The sequence below is a fragment of the Strix aluco genome, chromosome 4 (genome assembly GCF_031877795.1).
Source record: "Strix aluco isolate bStrAlu1 chromosome 4, bStrAlu1.hap1, whole genome shotgun sequence".
NCBI classification, from domain to species: domain Eukaryota; kingdom Metazoa; phylum Chordata; class Aves; order Strigiformes; family Strigidae; genus Strix; species Strix aluco.
The window spans coordinates 66,349,358-66,372,836 of record NC_133934.1 but is presented as its reverse complement, the minus strand read 5'-3'; the positions used below and the strand labels follow the sequence as shown (position 1 = coordinate 66,372,836).

The 23,479-nt window shown below is 43.6% G+C and overlaps 1 protein-coding gene across 7 annotated transcripts; it reads right to left on the bottom strand.

Moving 5' to 3' along the window:
* Positions 1-888: 888 nt before the first annotated feature.
* On the bottom strand, positions 889-21,649 carry PPEF2 (protein phosphatase with EF-hand domain 2). Of its 7 annotated transcripts, none has more exons than XM_074823407.1 (18): positions 21,380-21,649; positions 16,832-17,022; positions 15,322-15,351; positions 13,018-13,145; positions 12,438-12,495; positions 11,097-11,272; positions 10,095-10,209; positions 9,212-9,258; positions 8,611-8,777; positions 8,490-8,526; positions 8,250-8,399; positions 7,153-7,479; positions 5,481-5,666; positions 4,664-4,806; positions 4,051-4,157; positions 2,777-2,940; positions 2,110-2,197; positions 889-1,500 (listed from the first exon to the last, which is right to left on the bottom strand). In XM_074823407.1, exons 2-18 carry the CDS (start codon positions 16,893-16,895, stop codon positions 1,322-1,324), a joined length of 2,166 nt encoding a protein of 721 aa, XP_074679508.1. In that variant the 5' UTR covers positions 16,896-17,022; positions 21,380-21,649; the 3' UTR covers positions 889-1,321. The 7 variants fall into 7 exon arrangements, with proteins under 7 accessions (XP_074679508.1, XP_074679507.1, XP_074679510.1 ...); XM_074823406.1 differs by having other exon boundaries at positions 11,097-11,303; positions 12,439-12,495; XM_074823409.1 differs by lacking the exon at positions 15,322-15,351.
* Positions 21,650-23,479: the final 1,830 nt, after the last annotated feature.

Below are 23,479 nucleotides of genomic sequence, written 5' to 3'. Positions count from 1 at the left end.
CCAAACTAAAATACAAGGTCACCTCCCTTAGATGCTACCTGGTACCAGATCCTGCAGAGCAGGTGGCTACTACATGCAGGGGAGAGACAGCTTTTGTTTTTTTCCCCAAGTTGCCTTTTTCTTCTCATTACAAAAAACACTGAAAATAACTGAAACAAAAATACATTATTCTCTGCAGTAGGAGTTTATACAGCAGAAACAACTCAAACACAGGAGAGACAGAAACATTTTGTTCATTAGCCGCAAAAAAAAAAATCCATTCATTAAATTTGAGAGATAAAAAAATAGAAATGCTGCCTCAGTATGCTTGAGCCTGTATTGTGTAGTTGAGAGAGTAGTTTTGCAAGCACAGTTCCATTACAGTTGAAAAAAGTGTATGTAGAACTCTAATTAAAGGGGGAAAAGGATTAGTTTCTTTTTGGAAGCATGGTTCCACTAATGTGCAATACAGGCTCTAGCAGAGGCTCTTCTAAGAATTGGAATAAGGCTAGAATTCTCTTTTTCAAGGGCCATGATAGCAGTCTAAGTGAAGTCTTCTACCATCGCGTCCCTGCTCGAGTGCCTATGCTGCATATTCGAGATTTTTTTAAGTTGCAATTGTACCATGCTTTGAAAATATCTTGAACATGCAGGGGACTACTTGATCTACTACCTGGGCCTTTGAAAAAGAACCGGTCTCAATAGATATCTTAAAAAAGCCCCCCCCTAGGACAGTTTCACATGTTTGAGATTGTTTTTTTTGAAGTGTTGCCCCCCTGCACATACTTGGTAGCATCAAACTTACCACAGCAAAGGAACAACAGAGGAGAAATGGGTATTAGCTCTGAAAGCACTGCTGCTAACTGAGTAGACAAACTAGAGAAGGCATGAACAGCCCAGAACCAGTAATCTAGGAAAAACTTTATTAAAAGGAAAGATCTGCTCTAGCAGTTGCTACTAGGTTAAAACACTGCCTACAAGAAACACCTTTACTTCCATTTTACTACACTTGAATAGACCTGTAACATTTCATCACATGCATTGACAAGATAAACTAAGTTGCATCTTCCCTTTGAGCAGGAATTTCTACTTAAAACAGCTCCTTTTTAAAAATGGCCAGAATTGAAGTGCAGCTTATCTATTTTACCTGTTACCTTCCCCAAACGGATCACAGCTGTTGGCTACGGCGGTCACTGTTTTCAACCAGTAAGTGCTACAGGTACCTGCCTTCCCTTTCCCTGCTTCGCATCTGCAGGCACGCTCTGCGGTGAGGGAGGAAGCGGTCCCCCTGGCTTCGCAGACAGTCAAGGCATTGGATGTGGCAACCCTCACCAGGTTCCCACTACTGTGACTGTTTGACAAGGCGGAAGGCTTCTAGGAACTCGTTGAAGTCGATGTTTCCATCCTTATTGAAATCAATGCTGCGAACTAAGTCGTCAATGCCGTCATCTGTGAGTTCAATGTTCATGTGGGTGCTGAACAGCTTCCAGGTTTGGCGGAATTCCTCAAATGAGATGAGACCTGTGGAGAGGGAAGGCACAGCAGCCTCAGGTCACCATGGGCACTGCTGTTAGTCAGTCCCCGCTCAGCATGCAAGGAGGGACCCCTGCTCAGGTCTGATCTCTCATCCCACCCTTTCTGCCTGCATACCCTAAAGGAAGGAGAGAAATCGCTCATAATCTACAATTCATATGCTGCAACTAAATTTCCTAGCAGGGAAAATGCTGGCTAAAATACAACTTAAAGCAGTAAAGAGACACAATACAATCTGGGAGAACAAAAAGAAGGCAAAGACTATTGTATTTTCTCTTTCCCAAAGTAATTTGGCAGAGATAACTGCTTGAAAGCAGGTAACACTCAAGATCCCAAGTACACTGCATTACTGTCATTGCTCTCGTCACAGTTTTTGTTCTGCTGAACTCTAAAACAATTACTAAATTCTCTACCTGGACTGCACACAACCCTTCAAAATGTGCCATGTTTGTGGAACTGTGCAATGACACTTCAGAAGCTCTTGAGGGAGAAGAACCGAAGCTGTGACCCATTAAATAAAAATGCCTTTGTACACACTAAAGGGAGCCCAGAAGTAGAATGGAATACAATGCCATGACCAACAGCACACCACCTTACCTGAATGATCTTTGTCTATGATCCTGAATATGGTCTCCAAGTTGGATCTGTTTCGATAAATGACTTCCAGCAAGCTCGACTGGATGTGCTGAAAGACAACATGATCACACTCCTTCTACCCTTCTGACAGCTCTCTGCTTTCTCTAAGCAGTTACTGCAGACCTTCCCATAAATGAAAATGTTTGCTGCTCTCCAGAGTTTGCCAGCAATGCACTTTGCATCCTGTGTGCCCTGTGAAACAGGTTTGTGATGACTGGACCCTCTGCAGCTCTGCCTTATAGCACATCAGCAACCTGTTGCTTCCAAACAGAGCTTTTCTGGGCTAACAGAGAAGACAGTGACTTAGGCTACGTTTTTTAACCCTTGCAGAGTTGTTTTTTCTGGGTGTAATTAAGGAACTCTGACTTTGAGAATGGAATATAGTTTTTGTATTCAACAGCCTGCATCCAAAACTACCTCTAGGTTTTGATTTCATGTGCGTCATCTATTTCTACAGTGGACTGAATGCCTCTGGGCTATGTGAATTCATGCAAGCTTTTCCATTGACTTCAGCATGATTTTGGATTACACAGGAACCATCCACTCTCATACCATACTCAGTTCCACATGTGGGGGATCTGGTGAGCTGCTCTGCATCATGCTTTGATGGAAGGGGGTGAGTCCCTACCTCTTGGCTTCGCTGCTCCATGGCCAAGTCGTCGAGCCAGGACTTGTATTCCAGCATGCCATCCACTGTGCTGCGCACCAGCTGCGGTCTCAGCATACGCCAGGGCAATCCCAGGTGCAAGACTGATTCCACTGCCATCGCCCAGCTGCTCAGTGAAATCTTTCCTGTAAGGAAAAGGGAGAGCCATGGAGACCTCTGAGAGACAGGCAGCTGAAAGCACATGAAGGCAAAGTAAAAAGCCTAGGGTATGTGCATACCCAGTCTACCATGGTGCTGTCAGCATGGCATTACTTCTCCATGGCACACTTGAGGGCTTTGGTAGAGGGAAAAGCCCTACGTGGCTGTACAGACATCAGCCACTGCAGGCACAAGCGCACTTGCTGCTCTCCCCAGCCAGCTTTTGATCATTGCAGCGAATCAGGGCCATAGGGCTGCAAACATCTGAACAACGGGAAGACACTAACTTTGGATATTTCATTATAAATTTGTGACCTGCAGCCAGGGTCACCCTGCAGATTGTGGCCTACGCAACTGCACTAGTACTTCCTCAGTGACCCAGGAACATGGAAAAGCCTCTTGGAAAAGCCTCTAGTTTAGCAGCTGCTGTAACAGCTGAACTGGACTTTGGTGAACAATTTTGCTACCAGGGAAGAAAGCAAGAAAGCAGTTCTACCACAAGACAGCAGTTCTGCCAACCACTGTGTCCCTTTTCTTCCCCAGACCACACATGGACAGATCTCAGCAACAGGTCTTGGTCACTGCACCAGCAAAGCACTCCTGTCAGCCAGAGAGTTATCAACTCTCGGCTCCTTCCTTAAGGCTCTGACAGAGGCAGCTGCTGTGGAGGACATCCTTCGCTTTCCTCTTCCCAGTGATTTTTAGACTCCAGGGATAACAGGGCTCTGGAGACCACCCAGCCCTTCCCAAGCAACACGACAAACGTGGTCCAGGTTGTCTTCCAATGCTTCATTGATACTCCTCTTCCAAAGGGTTCTCCTAGTACCAAGCCTAAATGGCTACACATTAGGCTAATCACCTCTTGCTTCTCTGACACCCACCCATTCTAATGCCACTCTGAGGCATTAACAGGTTCCCAATGGAGTCACAGAGTAACAGCAAACAGGACCAGTGCTCTGGCAAGGTCTGACACAGCCTCTCCCTGGGACAGTCGCTGGCAACTACCAGTGAGGAGTCTCCCAACCAGCCACACACTTAGCCACTTCAATCCTGTCCTACCAGGGAATTAACCTGAGTGTCCCTTGGCTCAGATTTACCTGTGTTGTCCTTATCGTAGGCCTTGAACGCACTGATGAGGGCTGAGGTGTGAGCAAAGAGCTTTTCCCGCAAGGCTCGAAAGGCTGACTCCTCTACTCTGCTGATTCTGGAGGATGCAGAAAAGAGAGAAGCACATTAAGGACTTGCCACGAAGCGCAAGAGAAGCTGCACCTTCCCAATACTCTGGCCTGTCCATGGATTGTCCAGACCCTCACACAACTGCTCTGCACAGCTGCAGCTGCATCTCGGTGCACATGACAAGGCACTGCATGCCTGGAGCACAGGTCCCCGCAGTTGATGCAGTGAATCTCTGCATCAATTTGTGAAGTAGCAAAGCAGAAAGGGTCAACAGTTAAAATTTGACATTGAAAGGAGAAGCTGGAAAATCAGCAGTCTGTAAAAAAGGAGTCCCCTTCTGATCTTGTAACGCTTCCTCCTCAACCCCTGAGCATCCCTCAGTAATTTCTGCACAAAGCTTGAATCCTCTAGCACTATTATTTAGTAAATCAAGCCATGAAAGTTCAGCTCCAGAGTCAAACTTTCTCAAAGCTTCCAAATTTTTCCTATTTGGAATTTTGACTTGGTGAATACAGAGCAATCGGAAAGCCTTGCCTTTGGGTCATAGTGAGAGTGTGGGCTGTCTTGCTTGCTTGGTACTGCACAAAATGGGGGACGAGGTCTGGTCCCAGCTTCACATAGGCTCCTCTGTTGCTGCCAATCTCATAGTAGTTTGAGGCTGAAAATATGGTCAGCACCTAACCCAAAAAAGAGAGAGGCATTTACAGTCAGTACATACAGCCTGTGTTCATACATCAGTGAAAACAACACAACCATTCCCATATGGAGTCAACAGACTGGGAAAGCACCCATGTTTTATGTGGAAGAGCAAGGTGGCAGCTGGCCTGGAAGCCTTACAGGTGTGAGTTCCTCGATCTCATGTGGATCTGGCCACACGCAGGGCTTCTGTGATTTCACTGTACTCTCCCGACAAACTTCCACTCTCCACTGCAGTGAGTGGCATCAAAAGTGCCCTGTTGAAGTCACTGAAGTGACCCTGAACCCTTCTGAGAGCAAAAGGCTTCTGCAGCAGGTTAGTAACGCCCTTTTGCACGTCATCTTCAGAAACAGCTGCATTAAGCAGGCATGAAGGCACAAAGGGATTCAGGGCTTTCCTCAGCTACCACACACAAGGATGTGCTTTGCCTGCACAACAGATGACCCCAACAGAGTAGGTGGCTCCAGACTGTCCTGACCTAAGACCTCAGCTGGGAACACACTTCAGTAACTCGCAGTAAGGCTGTTCAACAATTTTGTACATACTTAACAAAGCCCCACTGGAAGAAATGGGGAGCTGAGACAAGCCACCACAGAAACCCCTCCCTGGGCGGATGGAGACCCAAGTATCCTTCATGCCGTACCCCTCACTGACCTTGCGGTTGTGACAGAACTCGTAGCCCTCGTGCTTGCACTCATGGGAGCGGATGAGGAACTGCAAGTTGTACTTTTCAAGGATCTTGTCTGTCACATCAGGCCCAAAGTAGCAGCCACCACCTCGCACTGTATTTACTCTGCAGCCCTCTTGAGGCATGGGGTCACTCCAGAGAATGTCTAAAATCTGAATGGATTAAAAAAGTTCACTGAATAAAGTGTACCCAGCAGATACCACCCATCAAAGTTTACTAAGCAAATGGAGCTCTCTGAATCCCTTCCTGGACTGCTGCTATTACCATAGTGCAGGGGAACGGAGAAGTTTCCTGCATCGCAGCTGAACCACCATACTGCTCCACAGGACTGTCACAGACCTGGTCCACCCCAGAGGTGACAGTAGTGTTGGCCTGGAGCTACAGGCACACCCAAAGTGCCTGGAGGAAGAGGGGTGTCCATAAATCAGGCCTGATACAAGGTTTCCCTTTGCTGCCTCTGAGATTTCAAAGAGCCTTTCCTGTCCTCCTCCATCCTGAAACACAGGTCCCAGGGCAAGAACATCCAGCAGATCCTGAGGCCATGAGCCAGCTTAGTATTAAACTTCTTTGCTCTCTAGCCAGGACATTCCGCAGCCTTCAGAAATGTAAGTAAGTGCTGACTCAGTAACAACTATTTGGATTAAAGTTTAATCTCTTTAACCCTGACCTCAATATATAGCTTTATGCTGGTAAGGTGTGCAATGCTGGGATGTCATATGTAATGTGAAGTAAGTAACGGTGGTTCTGGAGCACACAGAAGGGGCTTACAGACAGACTGGTCTAACATAAACAGGAAACCAGGTTCCCAGGCTCTGACCCACCTAGCAATCTACTCACAGTGCAGCCCAGCTAAAATCACAAATTCAGTCTGCTCTTAGTACCCAAGATCACGACTCGCTCATCAGCAAATGACATGCTTATTCATTACCTACAAAGCTGGCTTCAGATACCTCACATACACAGTAAGCAATATAACCACTGGACTATACAATCAGTCTTGTCTATTATTTCTCTCCCCTGCAGTGAATCAAGAAAACCTGTTGCCCCACTCTGTGGCTGAGCAGCAGTTTTATTTATACAACAATGGATGGGTGCTGTGCTAGAGGCAAATGCTGGGACAGAGCCTCAAGCACAGAAAGCTAAAAGCCCAGTGAAGATGCTGACTTGCAAGGGTAGGAGAAAGGCTCCAGCAGAATGGCAGTTAGCGCCAGTCTTGCACACAGCTTACGTTCTACGTGATTTGTGCGCAGCTCTTCAGTTGCTAGGGGACCATGCCACAGGATGGGCTGGAGGTAGCACAGGTACCTAACTAAACGTCCCCAAGCAGCAGAGATCACATGTGCTCAGTACAGCCCCTCCTCCCCACTTACTGCTGAATGATCAACACCAGGCTGTCTCGGGGTACAGAGCACAAAATTGCTCTGTGCTACAGGTACAAAATTGCACAAACCCCATAGCCTGCCTGCTGCCACTTCAACACTGAGTTGCTCCTTAACTCCACTATACGAAGCAGCAAAAATCTCTGCAGAGGTCTGTGCACTGACACACATATTTTGTACTGAGATTCCTTGTAACAGAACAAACCTGCAGGAGGCACCCACAGCCCACTGAGCTCAGGGCCCCACTTTGACTGCTCACCTGCTTCCACTCTTCCTGGTGAGTCCAGCACTGAGCATCCAGTTCGGTCAAGGAGACCACGCTGGAATAGGTGGGCTCCTCCGGCTCCGACTCGCTGTCCACCAGCTGGCGGCACCACTCGATTTGCTCCTGCACCGTCTGCCGGAGCCACTTGGAAAACTCCAGCCTGTTGGTTATGCTGGGAGCCGGCCGGGGCTGCGGGGATAAACTGAGGTCTGACTCGCTCTCTGATGACTCAGCCTCTACTTTGCTCTCCCCGTTTATTTCCTGTATTTCCACACCTTTATTCGACTCCTTTCTTTTCTTCCCTCTTAATACAGAAATAAACTGAAAGACAGAAATAAATGATAAGAGAGAAAAGAGAACTGGTCACATTACTTGGAAACCTACATCTCCAGCTCTAACATCTTCCACTGACAGACTCAAGCAACCCAAGCCTCTGAGCCTCAATTCTCTTTGCTGCCATCAAATGCTGATTAACTGGGGGAGAATACTAGTGACATCTTCTCAGATGTGCCATTCTTGGTTTACAGCTGGGACCCCACATCCATCCTGACTACAGATCTATCTCTTCTCCATTGACTTTATGCTGTTCGGACATTTCACAAAAGGTAGAATACATGGATTTAATCTGCAATGGGAAGTAGGTGGCAGAATGAGGGAAGGGCTCATGACTAATGCAAGTGCTTGTCATTACATTTGGAGAAGGGAAGTAGTATTTCTCAGTTAGAAAGTGAGGCAGAGACAGGTTAAATGACCTCAAAAATCCTTCTGAAAATCTAGGGGGAAAAACAGGCTAAGGAACTCTGGGACAAAGTCTTATCATCACTGCTTTTACAGTCAGCACCAGCCCATCTACCCATGCCTTTACCCACCACTTCCCTGGCTACAATCCTTACATGTTCCAGAAGCCAACATCTCTTCACACCTCCTGCACACACACTATTAAACCAAAGGACCCACTCCAAACACAGTTTGTCTAGGAAGATCATCCTATATATTTGTCATGTCAACAGCCAAGTTGATATGTAGACATAAGCTTCTCACCACAAATCAGCAACACTGTTGTCTTGCAGTATCTAGGAAATAAAACCTACTTTGCTCCTTTGAATTTTCTGAAGCATGTCCAGGTCAGTGGTGTCAGAGATGCCCCCATGTATAATGAGGACTTTCTGATCAATCAGGGTGGCCAGGGGGAGCCAGCAGAACACATTCTGAATCATCTTCAAGATTTTCTTCCCATGCACCTAGGAGGGCAGGTCAGAAAGGAAAAGATGAAGCATCAGGCTTCAAAGTCCACATCTCACAGGGTAAAGGAGACACAAATGTACACCTACCTTGTATTTCTGCATTACTTCCTTAGCAAAACCGTAGCTAAAGGAACAGGAGAAAGGAAGTTCAGTGGGATTTCGCAGCAACACCCTTGACATTGCCATCAGCCCCACACAGAGCCCGTACCGTAAGTTGACCATGTGGTCCTCATGATTCCCGCGGTTGAGATGAACCTCTTTTGGATAGATCAAGAGGAAGGTAAAGAGGACGATGAGGATCTCAAGGGACTGTTTGCCTCTGTCTACGAAGTCCCCATTGAACACATAGGACTTGGAAGGGGAAGGAAGGCCATTCTGTAAAAGCAAGGAACCGGCAGATGTTACAAGAGAGGCTTCCCCATGACCTCCATATACCTCCCCCCACCCCAGCTGCACATTCTCTTACTCCTGTCCCAGATCACCCTATACAATAGATCATGACTCTATTTTTATCCTGTGGGCTCCCAGTGGCAAATGCACTGAAAAGTGAAAGCTGGCAGTTAGGAAGGGTTGCCGTTGGTATCAGCACTTACAAAAATGTCCACTGGCACTTCCCAAATGTACATGTATATCAGATTTCAGAGTCAGCAGGGGAATAAGCTGCTGCTTTGTGAAGCCATTTAAAATCGATCCAGTTAACCTGGAGAATCGCACATGAAGTGCCCAATTTTGCAAACACTTCTCAGCATGACCCATGCAATACCTCTCACAATGCCTGGCCAACCTCCATCGCCAAATACGGTGCTTACCTTATAAAATATGAAGAACAAGTCATCCAGCTGGCCGTGCAAGTCTCCTAACAGGCACAGAAAGACAAGGCACAGTATGTTTACCTTTAGCTTAAAAAGACACCAATAAATAACTCCATATGAAGTATCTCCTCTATAAATTAATATTTTGGGAAGTTCAAGGTAGGTGTTTACTTACACTGAGGTAATGTGCCTGAAGGAAAAGGACATGATGTAAAGGCTTGAGCTGAAACCTGAGAAGGACAGCAAAAAGCCTACACCAACTTCTGAAGACTGATTCAGAAGCTTTGTTCATTTATCTCTTATGATGACACAACATGGCACAAGAAACTGTTTGACTTTGATCATTACATGGGAGAAAGTTTTGCATACAAAACAATAATCAAAATAATTTCTCATTTAACGTGATATTGGAGAGAGAGGTTTGTTTTCTAGAAGCTGACGGCACTCAGAATTCTGTACTAAGTACATATTTTTCCGAAATATCTCAAAGTTTAAACATTAGAGCTAGAGTAGGAAAATAATGGTGAAAAGTTTCATCTCTTTCAAATTTACTTGACAGAATGCAAAGACCTTCCCTCAGCACCCCCATCCCATTGCAGACCAAGCAGAAATAGGGCCATGATGCAGATACGCTCCCTCCAGTCTCCACGTTAGTCTTCGCAGCAGCTCACATACAGCATCATAGCATAAACCCAGATATTTTAGCTCCAGTTGCCTCTCAATGCAACATGCATTTTGCTTACAGACTGCATTTGTGTTGCACATTCACTACAGTGGAGAGCATTATGCTTACGGTACCATTTTATATCTCTCCCACCCACCCCTTCCACATGAGTGTTCTGCCCCAGAGACTGTGCAGTGTCCTCCCACCCAGACGTACCACACACAGTGACCTCCTCGCTGTAGCAGGTGGAGACATGACTGATGTTTGGCAACTGCTTGAGGTGCTTCCTGGTCTCGTGCAGAAGGTTTAAGACATAGCGAGCGTGGAGCTGCTACTAGGAGAAAGCGAAGGGATTAGAGCAGGAAATCCATGACTTCTGAGCAGCAATGCAGCTCTGTCCACAAAGGCCCCAAGGACCCACCACAATATTCTGGGTGGCAGAAACCCTCACTAGGATGACACTCGGTGCTGACCTACAGGCTTACAAATACTGGGAAACACCAGGACAGAAGAGACTCACCCAAAGCAGCCCAGCCTCGGCACTGGCAGGGCTGGCAAGAGAACCCCAAAGCCCTAGCACCCCGTGGCCAAGGCTGTATCTGCAAGGCAACACCACCTCCTAGAGCAGCAGAAATTCCAGCCCAGTATCACAGGTTAAAAGCTGCTCCTCTAGATCTTTCTTAGCCTTCTCCATGTTAAGCCAGGCCCCTGAGCTGCGATGTGTCCTACAGAAATATGTTCACTCAAAGCCAGGATGTAGGCATTTAATATTAGTCAAGACACTAGAGACCTTTGTTTTAGAAGTCGTTTTGTTTGGAGAAGGATGTTTTAGTCTATTTTGCAGTTCAGCACCTTGACTGAGGGATGGCAGCAGAACACTGCAATTGTACAAGGACTTGTCTTGTTAATGCTGCTGAACTGGAACTGGACTCCCTCATCAAAAAACTCACATTTTACATTTTAAATATGAGTCAAAGTGGTGTGGCACAAACCATGATTTTAATCAGCTGTTTCCATCTGGGCCATCCTAGATGTTTTTAGAAATTGAGGAATTGAAACATTCTGTCATTTTTTGTTGCAACATGAACTGCTGTGGGTTTTTTTCCTTTTAAAATGAAATTCAGATTAATATTGGCACACATGAAGAGTTTTCAGTTTTATCTGTCCTACACCCCTGCGCAGAGAAGGGGAAAGCATGGTTCCTTTTGGGATCCTTACTTGTTTCTGTTTAAAAGCTTCCAGCAAGGCAGTCGCATGGTCAGGAAGGAGTGGGAAAGAGAGACGGGGTCCAGTGTAGGAGTCTGGCACCTCCATGGATTCATAGTCACAGTATTTTTCCAGCTCTGCCTCTTTGAAGCTTTCCCCACTTATGAACATGCGACTGATAAAATCCCCTGGATGGCAGATTGGTCCGTTTGATTGGTTTGTTTTAAAAAGAGAAAGACACAAGAAAAAGTTAAGTTGGCACAATACACCATTCTAGTAATTTGCTGAAGGGAAACTGTTTGGTTTGGCTAGAGCTCATGAGCAATGACAGCAGTGGAGCCTAGCTCCTAGTTCGACACCGCTACAGAATTTGTAGTGGGGAAAAGGCTGCCTGTGTTCTGTGTGTCAGGCAGTGTTGGCAGTATGTCAGGCTGTGTGTCAGGCAGTGTTGGCAGCTACGGTAGTTTCTGCAAAACTCTGGTAGAGCCAGATGGACAGTGGTTGCCATGACTAATTGAAATCTTATTTTCAATGACATGCAAAAGCAAACTGTATAATAAGGAACTGTCTTCTACATCCCACTGTTTTTTCTAAGCTTGCACCTACATTCTCAGTGTGGCACAAAAATTGTAGAAATACACTTTTTATTGCTGTAACATCTCAGAGCCCAACTCAAGGAGCAGGACATTATTGTCCTGTTTTATACGGACACTGAAAAAAAGTCTTCCTCAACAGAGCTTTGCTGTAAAATACGTGGGGTGGTTTTGAGAAAAAGGGTGGCAGTTTGAAAGGAAGGAGCAAGGACTTCAGCAGGTTATGGTCAGCAATGTAAATAGTTAATTTTCACTTACTACTATCAGATTTCAGAGCTAAGCTCATTAGCAAGTTCCCAGCACTAAGAAATAACATATAATGCTCTCTGCAGATTCAGGAAGATACTCTACTGGGTCCCACAGCACTTCCCCCCCCCCCCCCCCCCGCCCCAGTTAAAATTGAGAGACTATAAAATAGATACCCTCAAGGTAGATGCTCTCACTTCAGAAATGGACTCTGCAAAGCCGGTTACCAGGGATCACTGAAAAAAGGCAGCTTTCTAATACTGCTCTTAGAAAACATACTGAGCTTTTATTCCCGTTTCCAGCTCCTAAGGAGGAGGAATTGCCCCACCCTTGTACAGCTTTGACAGTCTCCAGACAATTCACTCCCTATCCAAATTCCTGATGCCATCGCTTTTTAGACTCTCTTGGCCCCCTTTTGCCCTCCTGAAGGGCCAGCACTGGGCAGCGATTCAATACAGGATGCAACCTTCTGAGCTGCTGGTGCCACACCTACAAACAACGCATAGAAACTTACTCTCTTTACTGCTGCTCGGCGTGAAGTGGTCCATGAGGTAACTGAAGAAGTTGTGAAGCTGCAAGAAGAGAGCGAGCCCATCATCATTCACCCTGGAATGAAATTCTGGAGAGTGGCAACTTAACATGATCTTCTTTCTGGAAGCATTATCTATGCCCTTCTCATGTTCTCTGGTATGTACAACAAATCATACTATACCAATTCTAGTTTTGAATACCTTGTGATGAAGTCAAAAAAGTAGCTTTACCTTCAGCCGTACAGACAGAAGTACAGCTATAAGCCCTCCCTCTTCTTGCCTGATATCAAGACAACCATATGAGAGTATACTAATCAAAGCTAAATTATAACAAACCAAGTAGGCTTACCTATTGTGTTCAGACTCAGGAAAAACAATGTTAAATGGTCCTTAGGACTTTCTTTCAAGACTTATTACTTGGGTTTTCATCAGACATAAGCAGGCAGGAAATAATAGGCTAAAAAGGGGCAGGAAACCAGCCAGTAGCCAAAAACATGTGAGTTTGTGGCACAGAAACCACCCTCCTATGTATTTTCCTACATACTCTTTTCCTTGGCACCTTACCTTGATCTGATCCTGCTCGCAAGCATATTCAATGGATTGAAAGATTCTCCAGGTGCAACGTCGGCGCATTTCCAGCCGAGCAACGTAACGCCGATACCACTGTTGGATCAAGACGGCTGCCTTGAAAGCTAAGGACAAAAACAGAGCCAACCTCCTGAACTGCAGTGGCTGCAGCTGAGGTACCCTGCTATCACTCCTTTCCTGACATTGGAAATTGAAGAGGCACCTTTCTTTTTCAGGACCAAGTTTTCAGGAAAAGTGTTCCGATGCCCAAATATTAAGCATAACAAAACACCTGCTTCTTTTCACCATATTGCAAGAGGTTGATCTGACCCTGCCTGACCAGAGACCTCTGAAGCAATTCTTACCATCGCTGCTGGCTCCTCAGCACCAGCATTAACAACAGTTTATTAGGGCTTAAAGATCCAAACACATTCTTCAGTGTTAATAGACAACATCCTCCCTTCCTATCTACCTTGATCATTTTTCATGTCCATCTTACAGTCTAGGTACTGGGGCTTCAGGAAACCAGAGATTTGACTGAGGCCACAGAAAGCATTGGGGAGAAAATAAGACACAAAGTCCCCTTCCAGATACTTAAAAATATGGGGACTGTCTGCCTTCCTTTAAGTCAAATACCTCAGCTTTTGCAGTTCTGGACAAACTTCAGGAGGGATCTATTCTACAATAAATGTTAACATAGCATTACCTTGGAATAAAATAAAGACAAAATTAACACCCACAGTGAAAAGAGGGAGACAGATCTTTTGCCACTTAATGACACAAAAGGAACGAAATGCCAGGAATTTCCAGGGTTGTGGTTCAATCTGCAGCCAGCACAGGCACCAGGCTCTCCCCTCCAAATGATGGCTATTTGCCCTAGTCTTTAAAACATAATCATTCCTCTGCATTTCCCCAATTTCAGTGTTTTTCATTAAAAGAATATTTCAGATGGGGTGTGTGCATATTTAAAGTGAAGTACACTGGTGCAGTTTCCCATTTCCTTTTTCAAGTTGTGCCACAGAACTTTATGTACTTTAAGAAACTCTTCCATCCTCCTTAGCTGGTCTTGACCCCATCTGGACCTCCTGGTTACTTTACAGCACCTTGCCAACCAGCTCTGCTAATTGGCATCTCTCTTTTGATTACGCTCTGTGTCCCTTCCTGTTCATTCCTGCAGCCCTGCTCATTCCCTAGAGCCCAACATTTAAAACATTTTCTAACAATGCCTCTCTGTGTCACTTTTAGCTGAGAGAGGGATGACTGCTCTATCTACAGGCTGGCCCCAAAATCAAATGGAGATGACAGAGTTGCAGAGCTAGCCCTGCTGCAGATGCTTGTATTCCCTTGGCATCTCTTTTGTGAGAGGGCACTGCATGTTCACCAAAGCAGGGAGAGCAATGGGAGGTTTGGGGTGGAAAAACTTTATTGAAAAGAAGGAAATCCCCCACCCCTACCCAAAGGCTGCTAAGTGCTGGCAAGAGACAAAGAGATCACATTAATTCAATTAGCTTGCATTAATTATAGAACATAAACCACCCTCCATGTACTTCAGCAGTAAACACTGACCTTTACCTAAATAAGATATCCTGATGGCTTATGTATTGAAAATAATAATCCTTCTAAATTATGTTACTCTTACAGCGCTGTGCAGAGCACAAAAAGGGAAGAGCTATTCCTGTTGTGCAGCTGGAGAACTGAGTCATGGTGAAGTCGTGGGCAAGAAGGTAAGACTTGGCTAGCCTTAATTCAAGAATAACTTACCTATTCTTTGCCTGAGCCTTATATCTTGTTGAGAAGATACTTACTGATGTGCTGGGCTATGAAAAAATAAAAAAGGCTGACTTTTTTTCCTGCAGTTTGGTGCTCCTGATGCTACCTCTTCAAGCCTCCTTTATAACAGACCCAACACTAGCTGCCTTATTCCCTGTACAGTAATTTGGCTGGCATGTAACCAGAATCACAGTCACAATCACTCTCTAATATAAACAATTTCTAAATATCTTGCATTTCCCTAACAGTGGATAAATGTCCAATTACTGCGGTAAGAGTCAGGTGTATTTCAACTGAATCCCAAGCAGAAATTCATAGTTATGATTCCACATACACTGATTAAAACTAGATCCTTTAAAACATGAAAAATAAAATCTATGAAAGACTCGTTATCAAGCGCACGGTGAGCAGATATACCACCACGCACAGCGTTTTAAGATCCAGATGGGCAAGCCATTGTTTTTTTATGCTGGTTTTACAGAGACTGACTCTGCACCTGAAAAAGCCAGGTATTCTAATTTACCAGCTTACCTGGGTGAGTTTCATCTGGCAGTGTTTGTACTAGTTTAGAAAAAAACAATAAAAAAGGAAGAGAAAGAAATTTACCAACATTTTATGAGGATCCAAGCAGCAAACTGAATCATACATCATAGTATAAGCTAATGAAATCATGCCAAAGTGGCAGCACTCAAACTGAACTATGCCTGTTCATGTTAGCAGTATAGTTCATACATCAGTTTACAGGAGGGAGTCTGCACCCTCTCTCAGGTTCCCCATCCCCTTCACTCAAGTGCAGGGCCAGTTTCACAGAGCTCTGCTGGCTACACTTTCCATCAGGAACAGCCTCTGGGCCTTGTACAAGGGGTACAGGACAACACCTGGCACATTATACTTGGGTGGAAAATCCTAAGCAGCTCCACATCTTGCAGATCACCAGATCTGAAGGATTTTGAGAACCAGATGCAAGAAATTCAGAGAGGTTTTACTGCCATGGGAAACGGTTGATGAGGTATCAGATCTAATGCAGAGCTTCAAATAAGTAACTAGCTTTATGTTATACTTTGCTATAGACCATTATCATAACATAGCCCTGAACTTGTTGGAAAAGTCCGTGGTTCTCTGGTGCCATAGGCAATAGACAAGTCTAACTTACTTAAGTAAAAGGTGGAGTTAGAAGAAAAATTACAGACAAAAAAGACTGAGTCACAACTGTATCCCCGCTTTCTTAATTTCTAAATGCAATCACTGTTTTTCTTTTCAAAGCACTTGCAAACAGTTTGCACCATACAGCTGTTCTGCCAATGCTGATGACTGCATGATTCAAACAGCAAAGCAAGTAATCTGTTTACTTTTTTTTACACTTCCTTATGTGTAAAGTCTCACTCATAAGTTCCCTTTGTCCCACAGCAGACCTAAGCATACACCCAGAAGACTGATACTGTCATACAGAGGGTTTCATAACAATAAATCATTACAGCTTCAAGAGCCATAAACAAGTCTAGGTAATTAGCAGAGATTAAGAGAATTGCTCTGATGTAATTAGGAAAAAAGCACACTTTTTGCTTTTCAGCTTTTCTTAGCCACACCACCTTACCTTCTTTAGAACCAGATTTATTTTGGCTATGCTAATGTTTCTGCTTTATCAGTCCTTCACCACGAACACAGTCTTTAAAAACAGAGCCCACCAGAAGCAGCAGGGTGATACCATCTATCTCGCTGTCAGCACATGATAACACACACATAAGACAGCAATTGATTAATCCATTGGATTATAACAGAATTGCTTCTTGCTGTTTCATTTGTCGTCAGGTTGTGATTGATTTTAATCTAATCCTGGTCTAAATAGCTGTTGTTTTTTCAAGCCCGTTGGTCTTCTGCCTGACAGCTGGGACACATTGTCAAAGGATACCCGAAGACATAATCTCGCCTCAATACTATCACGAAAACCAGGTATCTCAGAAAAGAAACACATCCCCTGCAACCTCCCAACAGCATGTGCAGGAGCAGGCAGGAAAAGATTACTTTTCAAAGAATCACTCACCATTTTCAGACTTCTGCAGGGAATACTTGTAGTTGGTGGGATTTACAGAACTGGCAGATCCCATGTTCTCCAACCAGTGCTTCTAGAATGTTGCAGACTGGCCCAGTATCACCAAAACCATGAAGGAGATGCAGGGAGGACCATTTGCTCAGAAGCAAAACAGCTGCAACATGTCCCACAGTGCCAAGAATCTATAATCAAATATATTAACACTTATTAAAATAAATGAGCAGACGGCCTGTCTTTTGCCCAAGTACGCCTTCCACTACCAGGTTTTTCAAGCTACTTTGTTGTCTTCTAGACAATCTGAGGTAAGGGTTTCTGTCTTGCTGCTTCAAATTTCAAGTCAGCTATATAATTAGGAATCATTTCAGCACCTTTCCTAATTGTATTAAAATAACAGATTGCCTATCTAGCTGTTGCAATTGTACAGTAGATGTATAAATCAGGAATTCATGTACTCTCACAATGCTTCATATGCCTAATTTTAGGCTCCTAAACTCTTAGCAATACAGCAGTCTTAGACCTGAACCTTCATTTCAGATGCTACAATAAAATAATCTTGATTGAGCTCTGAGAGCAGACTACACCTCCGAATCCTCATGCTACCTTGCCCCTTTCCTCATGCGCAGCTGAAGTACATGGATAAAGGTGCTAAAATACTACACATAACTGCATGTGGGTGGCATTCGTACACTGTATAGAAAAAAAAAGTTCAGGAACCATAAAAGTCATTAAAGTGATTCATTAACAACCAGTATATGCATATAGCCATCTGTGAAGGATAACTCTTATTATGAGGGATGAACACACAGATGGTAAAATCTATTTGCAGTACCACAGCTAGAAGGGAGATAAGTCTAAAATAACAATTAGCTATCATAAGAAAATAATCAGCTTTGTTAAACACTACTTTCCTTCACCTCGTGGATCTGCTTGAGTGTGGGAGCATATTATACCATCACTTGCTCAGATCCTGGCCAGTATAAAAGGACAGGACAGCCAGACTTTTCTAACCTCACTGCTGGGGAAAGCTTTGGTCAGAGCAAACGGATCCTGTTTCAAGATTAGGTCAAATACTGAAATCTCTGACTTTGAGGACAATCAGAACATTTGTTCACAGTCAGACATGTTTTCTTTGGAAGAAAAATCCAATCATGTACTACTACCAAAGCAGTCCCAGGCTGTATCACATAAGAATTACACAGATTTTTATTCTAACCAGGAACTGGGGGAGGAGAAAGCTGAGAAAGGGAGGGAAGGAAATAAACACCTGTAAAATGTTAAGCCTGGTGCTAGCAGGAGACCACAGCTCAAAGGATTTTGAAGGGTCAGGACAGTGTGACTACAGAGGCATTTGTCCCCAGCAGAGGGAAAAGTCTTTCTCCTTTTCCCACTTCCCGCAATCCTTTTGCCTTTTTCAATCTCTTTCCACCTAACCCACATCTTTCCTCTCAAAATAGCTACAGATCTGCACAAACACTAATTCAAGGAACAGGTCCAGTGTTGTATAAGATGCATGTGTGCAGTGTTTGCTCAGGAAGATGAGCCATGCTAAGCAACATTTCAGCATGGAACGTTTCTAAGGCAGATGAAATGTTGAAATGCTCTACCTTGCCCAGGATGCCGAATTGCACAATGGCATCTTCACAGTAACTGGGTGATACAACAGGAGGATACGTAGCAATGCTCTCAACAAAATATCAGTCACTCTAGTTTTATTCTAACAACATTATTTCATATCAGTGTCAAAAATGACCTGAAATCACTCTGAATTATGCCCAACTACATCCAGTGCTTTATGGCCTTTGTGCTTAAATAATGCACGTATTCTGACACCTTTTCAGATTATTTACTACTCAAATGGACAATTGCACACAAAAATCAGAATCCCCAGCATTTAAGGCTCTTATTTGTAACCTCCTGTACAAGGCAAATCCCGTTTCAGGAAAAAAATAAAATTTTCAAGCTCAGAATTTCTGAGTGTAGACTTGTAACTCCCATCTGGCTATCCAAACGAAGATGTCTCTTCAAAGACATAGATCTGAAGATTTCAGCAAGTGTCAGCTATCCAGAGAAGCAATGATGCAAATGATTTGCTCTGTATCAGGAGCTTGCTTTAGAAACAATCATCCCCACTGACTGCATTCTGGTATAACTTGGCAGAGCAGTCCAAAACAGTGTGAGGCAGGTTCCTTTCAGATGAAATGGTATCATGATGAAACGACACCAGCTACCCTGAAACATGGTTAGTGTAGACAGCTGTTCCTCCACCCTGGAGGTCAGCATAGCCTGCATGCCTAGCTGTACCTTCAGTGCTGCTCAGGAACCTGACAGTACCAGCTTGAAAGGAAAACAGATTCTTCAGGTTTTTGGAAGAGGTGAGTGACTTTAAAGATACCCTTAAAAATGCAAACATGAGGAAAAAAAAGTCCTTTTTCAGGAACTAGAACACTTCCAGATCACTTTTAAGAAGTGGAGGACAAATTCGAAGCAAGCACTTAAGTACAGAGTTAAGTACTTTGCTTGCTTAGGCTGCATTCAGGGGTACTGCCTATCTGTTCTGATAAAATGTGACCTTGGATTTGAGAACACCTTCAGAGACACAGAATAAAACTTTTCCTTATTTCCCTCCTTCCCTGCAAAACAAACAAGCATGTGTTATTTGAACAGCCCTACTTCAAACTAAATTTTGGCCATCCATTCCAAGGGATGGTCTAGTATTAGTGTGCCCTAGGAGCATGTGCAGAGAGCAAGTACAGGCAACAGCACCTACCTATTTATCTTATCGTGAACAGTCTTGTCAACAGGTCTTTCCCAAGCAGTTCCCGGAGCTGCGAACTTTTTAACTTTGTTACTCAGATTTTTCTGAGGGCCGCAGCCTGAGGAAAGGTGTGCACAGCAGTAAGCCAGAGACTCCAATGGAATCAAACCTATTTCAGGGGTGGGAGGAGCGAGGAAGAAATAGAGCCAGTCCAACTGCTCAGTGCCCCTGATCCTTCCTCATCCACCCAACAGTGATATGCACCCCTCCCCTTCCTAAAATCCTGTACCTGAGAAGAAGGAACAGAGGCTCATAAAGACACAGCCTGGAAGACTTGATGGATGATGAACCGTGGTATCACCTTAAATAGAGGCTGTATTAAACAACCAGGTGAGACAAAATGATGCCGCTAGAAACAGCCAGCTGCTGACAACTCCTTTCTCATCTTGCTCTTACCTTCCATGCCCCTCCTGCAGAGATGTTTACATTTTCTCTGGTGCAGCTAGAAGACCTCTGAAACAGGTTTTCCTCATGCCTTCTGAGAAGCTGCAATACATTCACCTGAGGCTCTCCCCCAGTACGCGCCACTGCAAGGAGCATCTGCTAGCAAACATGCACGCTAAGTAAAGCAAGGTGATAAAACTTGCTGCACGGACCTACACCAGGGCCAAACTAAACCACCACCAAGAAAAAGCATGGACTTAAGAGCCACACGTGGACATAGACAACTAACAGATCAACAAAGTTCAGTGCCTCAGTAGAAGACCACAGACATGTAGAAAGATGCACCTTCCCTGTTCACCCGAGTTAGTGTTCTAAAGGCAGGAGAAACAGCCACACTCCACATATACCTCCCAAGCCAAAGGATAGTATACTTGTTTTGGCAATGCTTAAAGTACAAGCTGATGATTCAGTTAATGCTACCCTGCAATACCACATAAAACTTATTAAAGGAAAACTTGCACAAGTCCATTTGTGTCAATTACCCCAAAACAACAAAAGCCTAGGTAACTTTCCTGGCTTATCATAAATATAAATTCTTTCAAAACCAAAGCAAGTGACAGCATTTTGAATCAAATCCTACACACTCAATCACATCACTGAGTTTGTCCACATTACAGATCTGTGCAAATTTGGTGCTCCACCCACTTGAATCAAAGGATTTCTGCAAGAAACACCAAAGCGAACATGAAACTAACTCCAAAACAACAGGGATCCTAGGAAAGATGACACACTTCACCTATCACATGCACAACTGAATCCCCACTAACTTGACAATTTTATAGACATTTGAACAACAGAAGGAAGAAATGAGCAGAATATGGAAGGCAATGAGAGGATACACCAGGCTTACTGAAAGTTTACTAGGAAAAAAACTGAGAGAGATGTCAGAGGAAAACTGAAATTTTAAGTTCTGCTAGAAGGAAAAACAGCAACAGTTTAAGAGCTACAGATTAATTAGAAAAAAATCAAGTACTTCACCAAAGAATAAAAATGCTAGCTAGCACTAGGGAAAGTGATGATCCTGCCATGCCCTCCTAAATACCGATGTATATCCCACATGTACATCAGACTTGGCAAGTCTCATAGCTGGAAACAAGGTGGTGAAGCTTTTTATTTTACACATGCATCAACCTCTGCACCTGCACCAGTTATTGCAGTGCCAAAAAGGAGAATTTCAGATGTTTCTGAAAGGATGTTTCACCTCGAACTATGGGTGCTGAGTAACTACTTCTGAACACAAATCATTATTACAGAGAAATAAAAAGAAAAATGTAACTTACCTTGCCACCAATTTCTAACTTACGGATTTATTAAGATAAACACAACAAAAGCTCTCCACTTTTTAAATTTTTGTTTCTATTCAGTACCAAAGTGATCAATAATCTCTGAAGTGATTTGATTACACATTCAGAAATTCCGCCTCAGAATCTAAATAATCAAGTAAGCTGTTCCCTTGGGCACACAACAGAAAGTGCCATGTCTTTCAGCACCTGCAGTATAGAGTGTGTGTGCTGTTCTGCAACAAGTGCAGACCCTTCGATTTATTTACTGCACAGTTGTTTTGAGCAGCCTTAAGAATCCTCTCCCATGTGATGCTTAAGAAAGGCTACAGATCTGAAATGGATTAGGATTACTGAAGAGGATTATGAACGAGAAATACAGTATGTTGGACTCTCTCATTTTAAGAGTCAGCTCTTACACTTTCAAGTTGCCTTTTGCTAAATGCAGATTTCTGGAGGAAAAAGAATTAAAGGTTTCACCCATTCCCTATGTTGGGCTGAAAAATCTTCTCGGTTTTGTAGCTAGGGAATCAGCACTACAGAAACGAAAGGATGGAAGAAGCAAGGATAATGTATTAGTTCTATTTAATTACTTAACAATTCTAAGTCATGAATCTGACCAAGCTTGAGAAAGCAGAAAAACTGTTTTACTTCCCAGTCTCTAAAAAGTGGGCACACAAAGCAGACGAAATCTCCAACAGAAGGATGCTTCAGCAAGCAATTCAAGTAACTACAAATAATCCTTTTTTTAAAAAACAAACAAGATCACACAAAACACCCAAGCCATCCAAAACCAATCAGTGCTACATTTTAATGTTTCCAACATTGTTACGATGGTTTTATTTAAAGTATTAACAATCCTCGTTCCTCTGCATTTTTATCAATTTCAATTCTTACGCAAAAGCAGCTCAAGGCATTTCACAGGTTAAATCATCTAGTTTGTAAGACGCATCATTTACCACCTTCTTAGTGTTTATATTTTTAGCTTGTCATTAAACTAAGACCAGAAAGTTATATATCCTTTTGGTTAGCAAAAAAGTATTCAAGTTGGCATAAAGGCTTTGTCAGCAATCAGGATGTCTGTTCTTTTATAAACAGTTAAGAAAATAATGTAAAAGAAAAAAGCAAAATAAATTAGACTTCTTCAAATCCCCAAAACACCCACATTTCCATAATCTGCTCTGTGGCTGGGCCTGAGCAAATTCTGAACAGCCGATGAGACACAAACACAACAGGAGCAGACAATTGTTTCCTGAATATTCACGGATACTAAATATTTATACACTCCAGATCTGTTTGTACATATTGAAACAAACACATTTGATTAAATTTAGATACCTCTGAGAATCTAGGCACACCCCTGCCAAAATATAATCAGCCTAACACTGCTGAGGTCAAGAAGACTATGCAAAGTTACACCTGTAAAGATGCTTTTGTCTTTACTTGTGGGCAGCTGTTACATAAAGAAAACCTGCTGAGATCAGGAGTCAGCATCCGCTCTGTGAATTAAAGCAATGTCATTCTGAAATCTCAAAGATACCGTGACCACTGTTATTTACATCTCCCTCCAGGAACTCTCCATTTTTCAAATTTATCGTTCTGGCATACAACTGCTAACATTATTGTACAAACCGGGTCAAAGCAAAGCTTGCAGCACATTTATCCAGGCAGAGGTAGAGGATGCAAGTAAGCAGGTTATGACACTCAGCGAGACTCAGCACAAGGAGATAAAGAGCCAACATCTCCAGAAGGCTCTCTCAGGAACAGTTTGCATAACCAGTGCACAAATACTGCAGGCACTGCACGTAGCTGGAAGTGGTGCTCTGACCTAACGCTCTGATCACACCTTCTTCTCTCACATAAAATTCTCACTGGCAGTAGCAGGAATTTTGTCCAGTGAAGAATGGGACCTCGAAGCTTTATGTGAAGGTATCCCCTGGTCTTGACTCTTTCAATCCTTCTGTATTTCTGGAGTACTCCCAAGAAGTGCCTGAATTCAATATGCAGTCACAGCACAACCCGACAAACAAATAAACAAAATCCTCTGCACTATAGAACTTAGTTGTAAACTTTCTGTTGAAGGCAACTTTCATATATATA

Bases quoted from the DNA above. Each gene is read 5' to 3' on its own strand.
- PPEF2 (XM_074823404.1), bottom strand. From the start codon at position 16,895: ATGGGATCTGCCAGTTCTGTAAATCCCACCAACTACAAGTATTCCCTG. The intron at 13,146-16,831 runs GTGAGTGATTCT...TTTTGTCCTTAG, and splicing joins CCTGCAGAAGTCTGAAAATG to CTTTCAAGGCAGCCGTCTTG. The intron at 10,210-11,096 runs GTAAGGATCCCA...TTCTCCTAGTAG, and splicing joins AAGCTTTTAAACAGAAACAA to CAGCTCCACGCTCGCTATGT.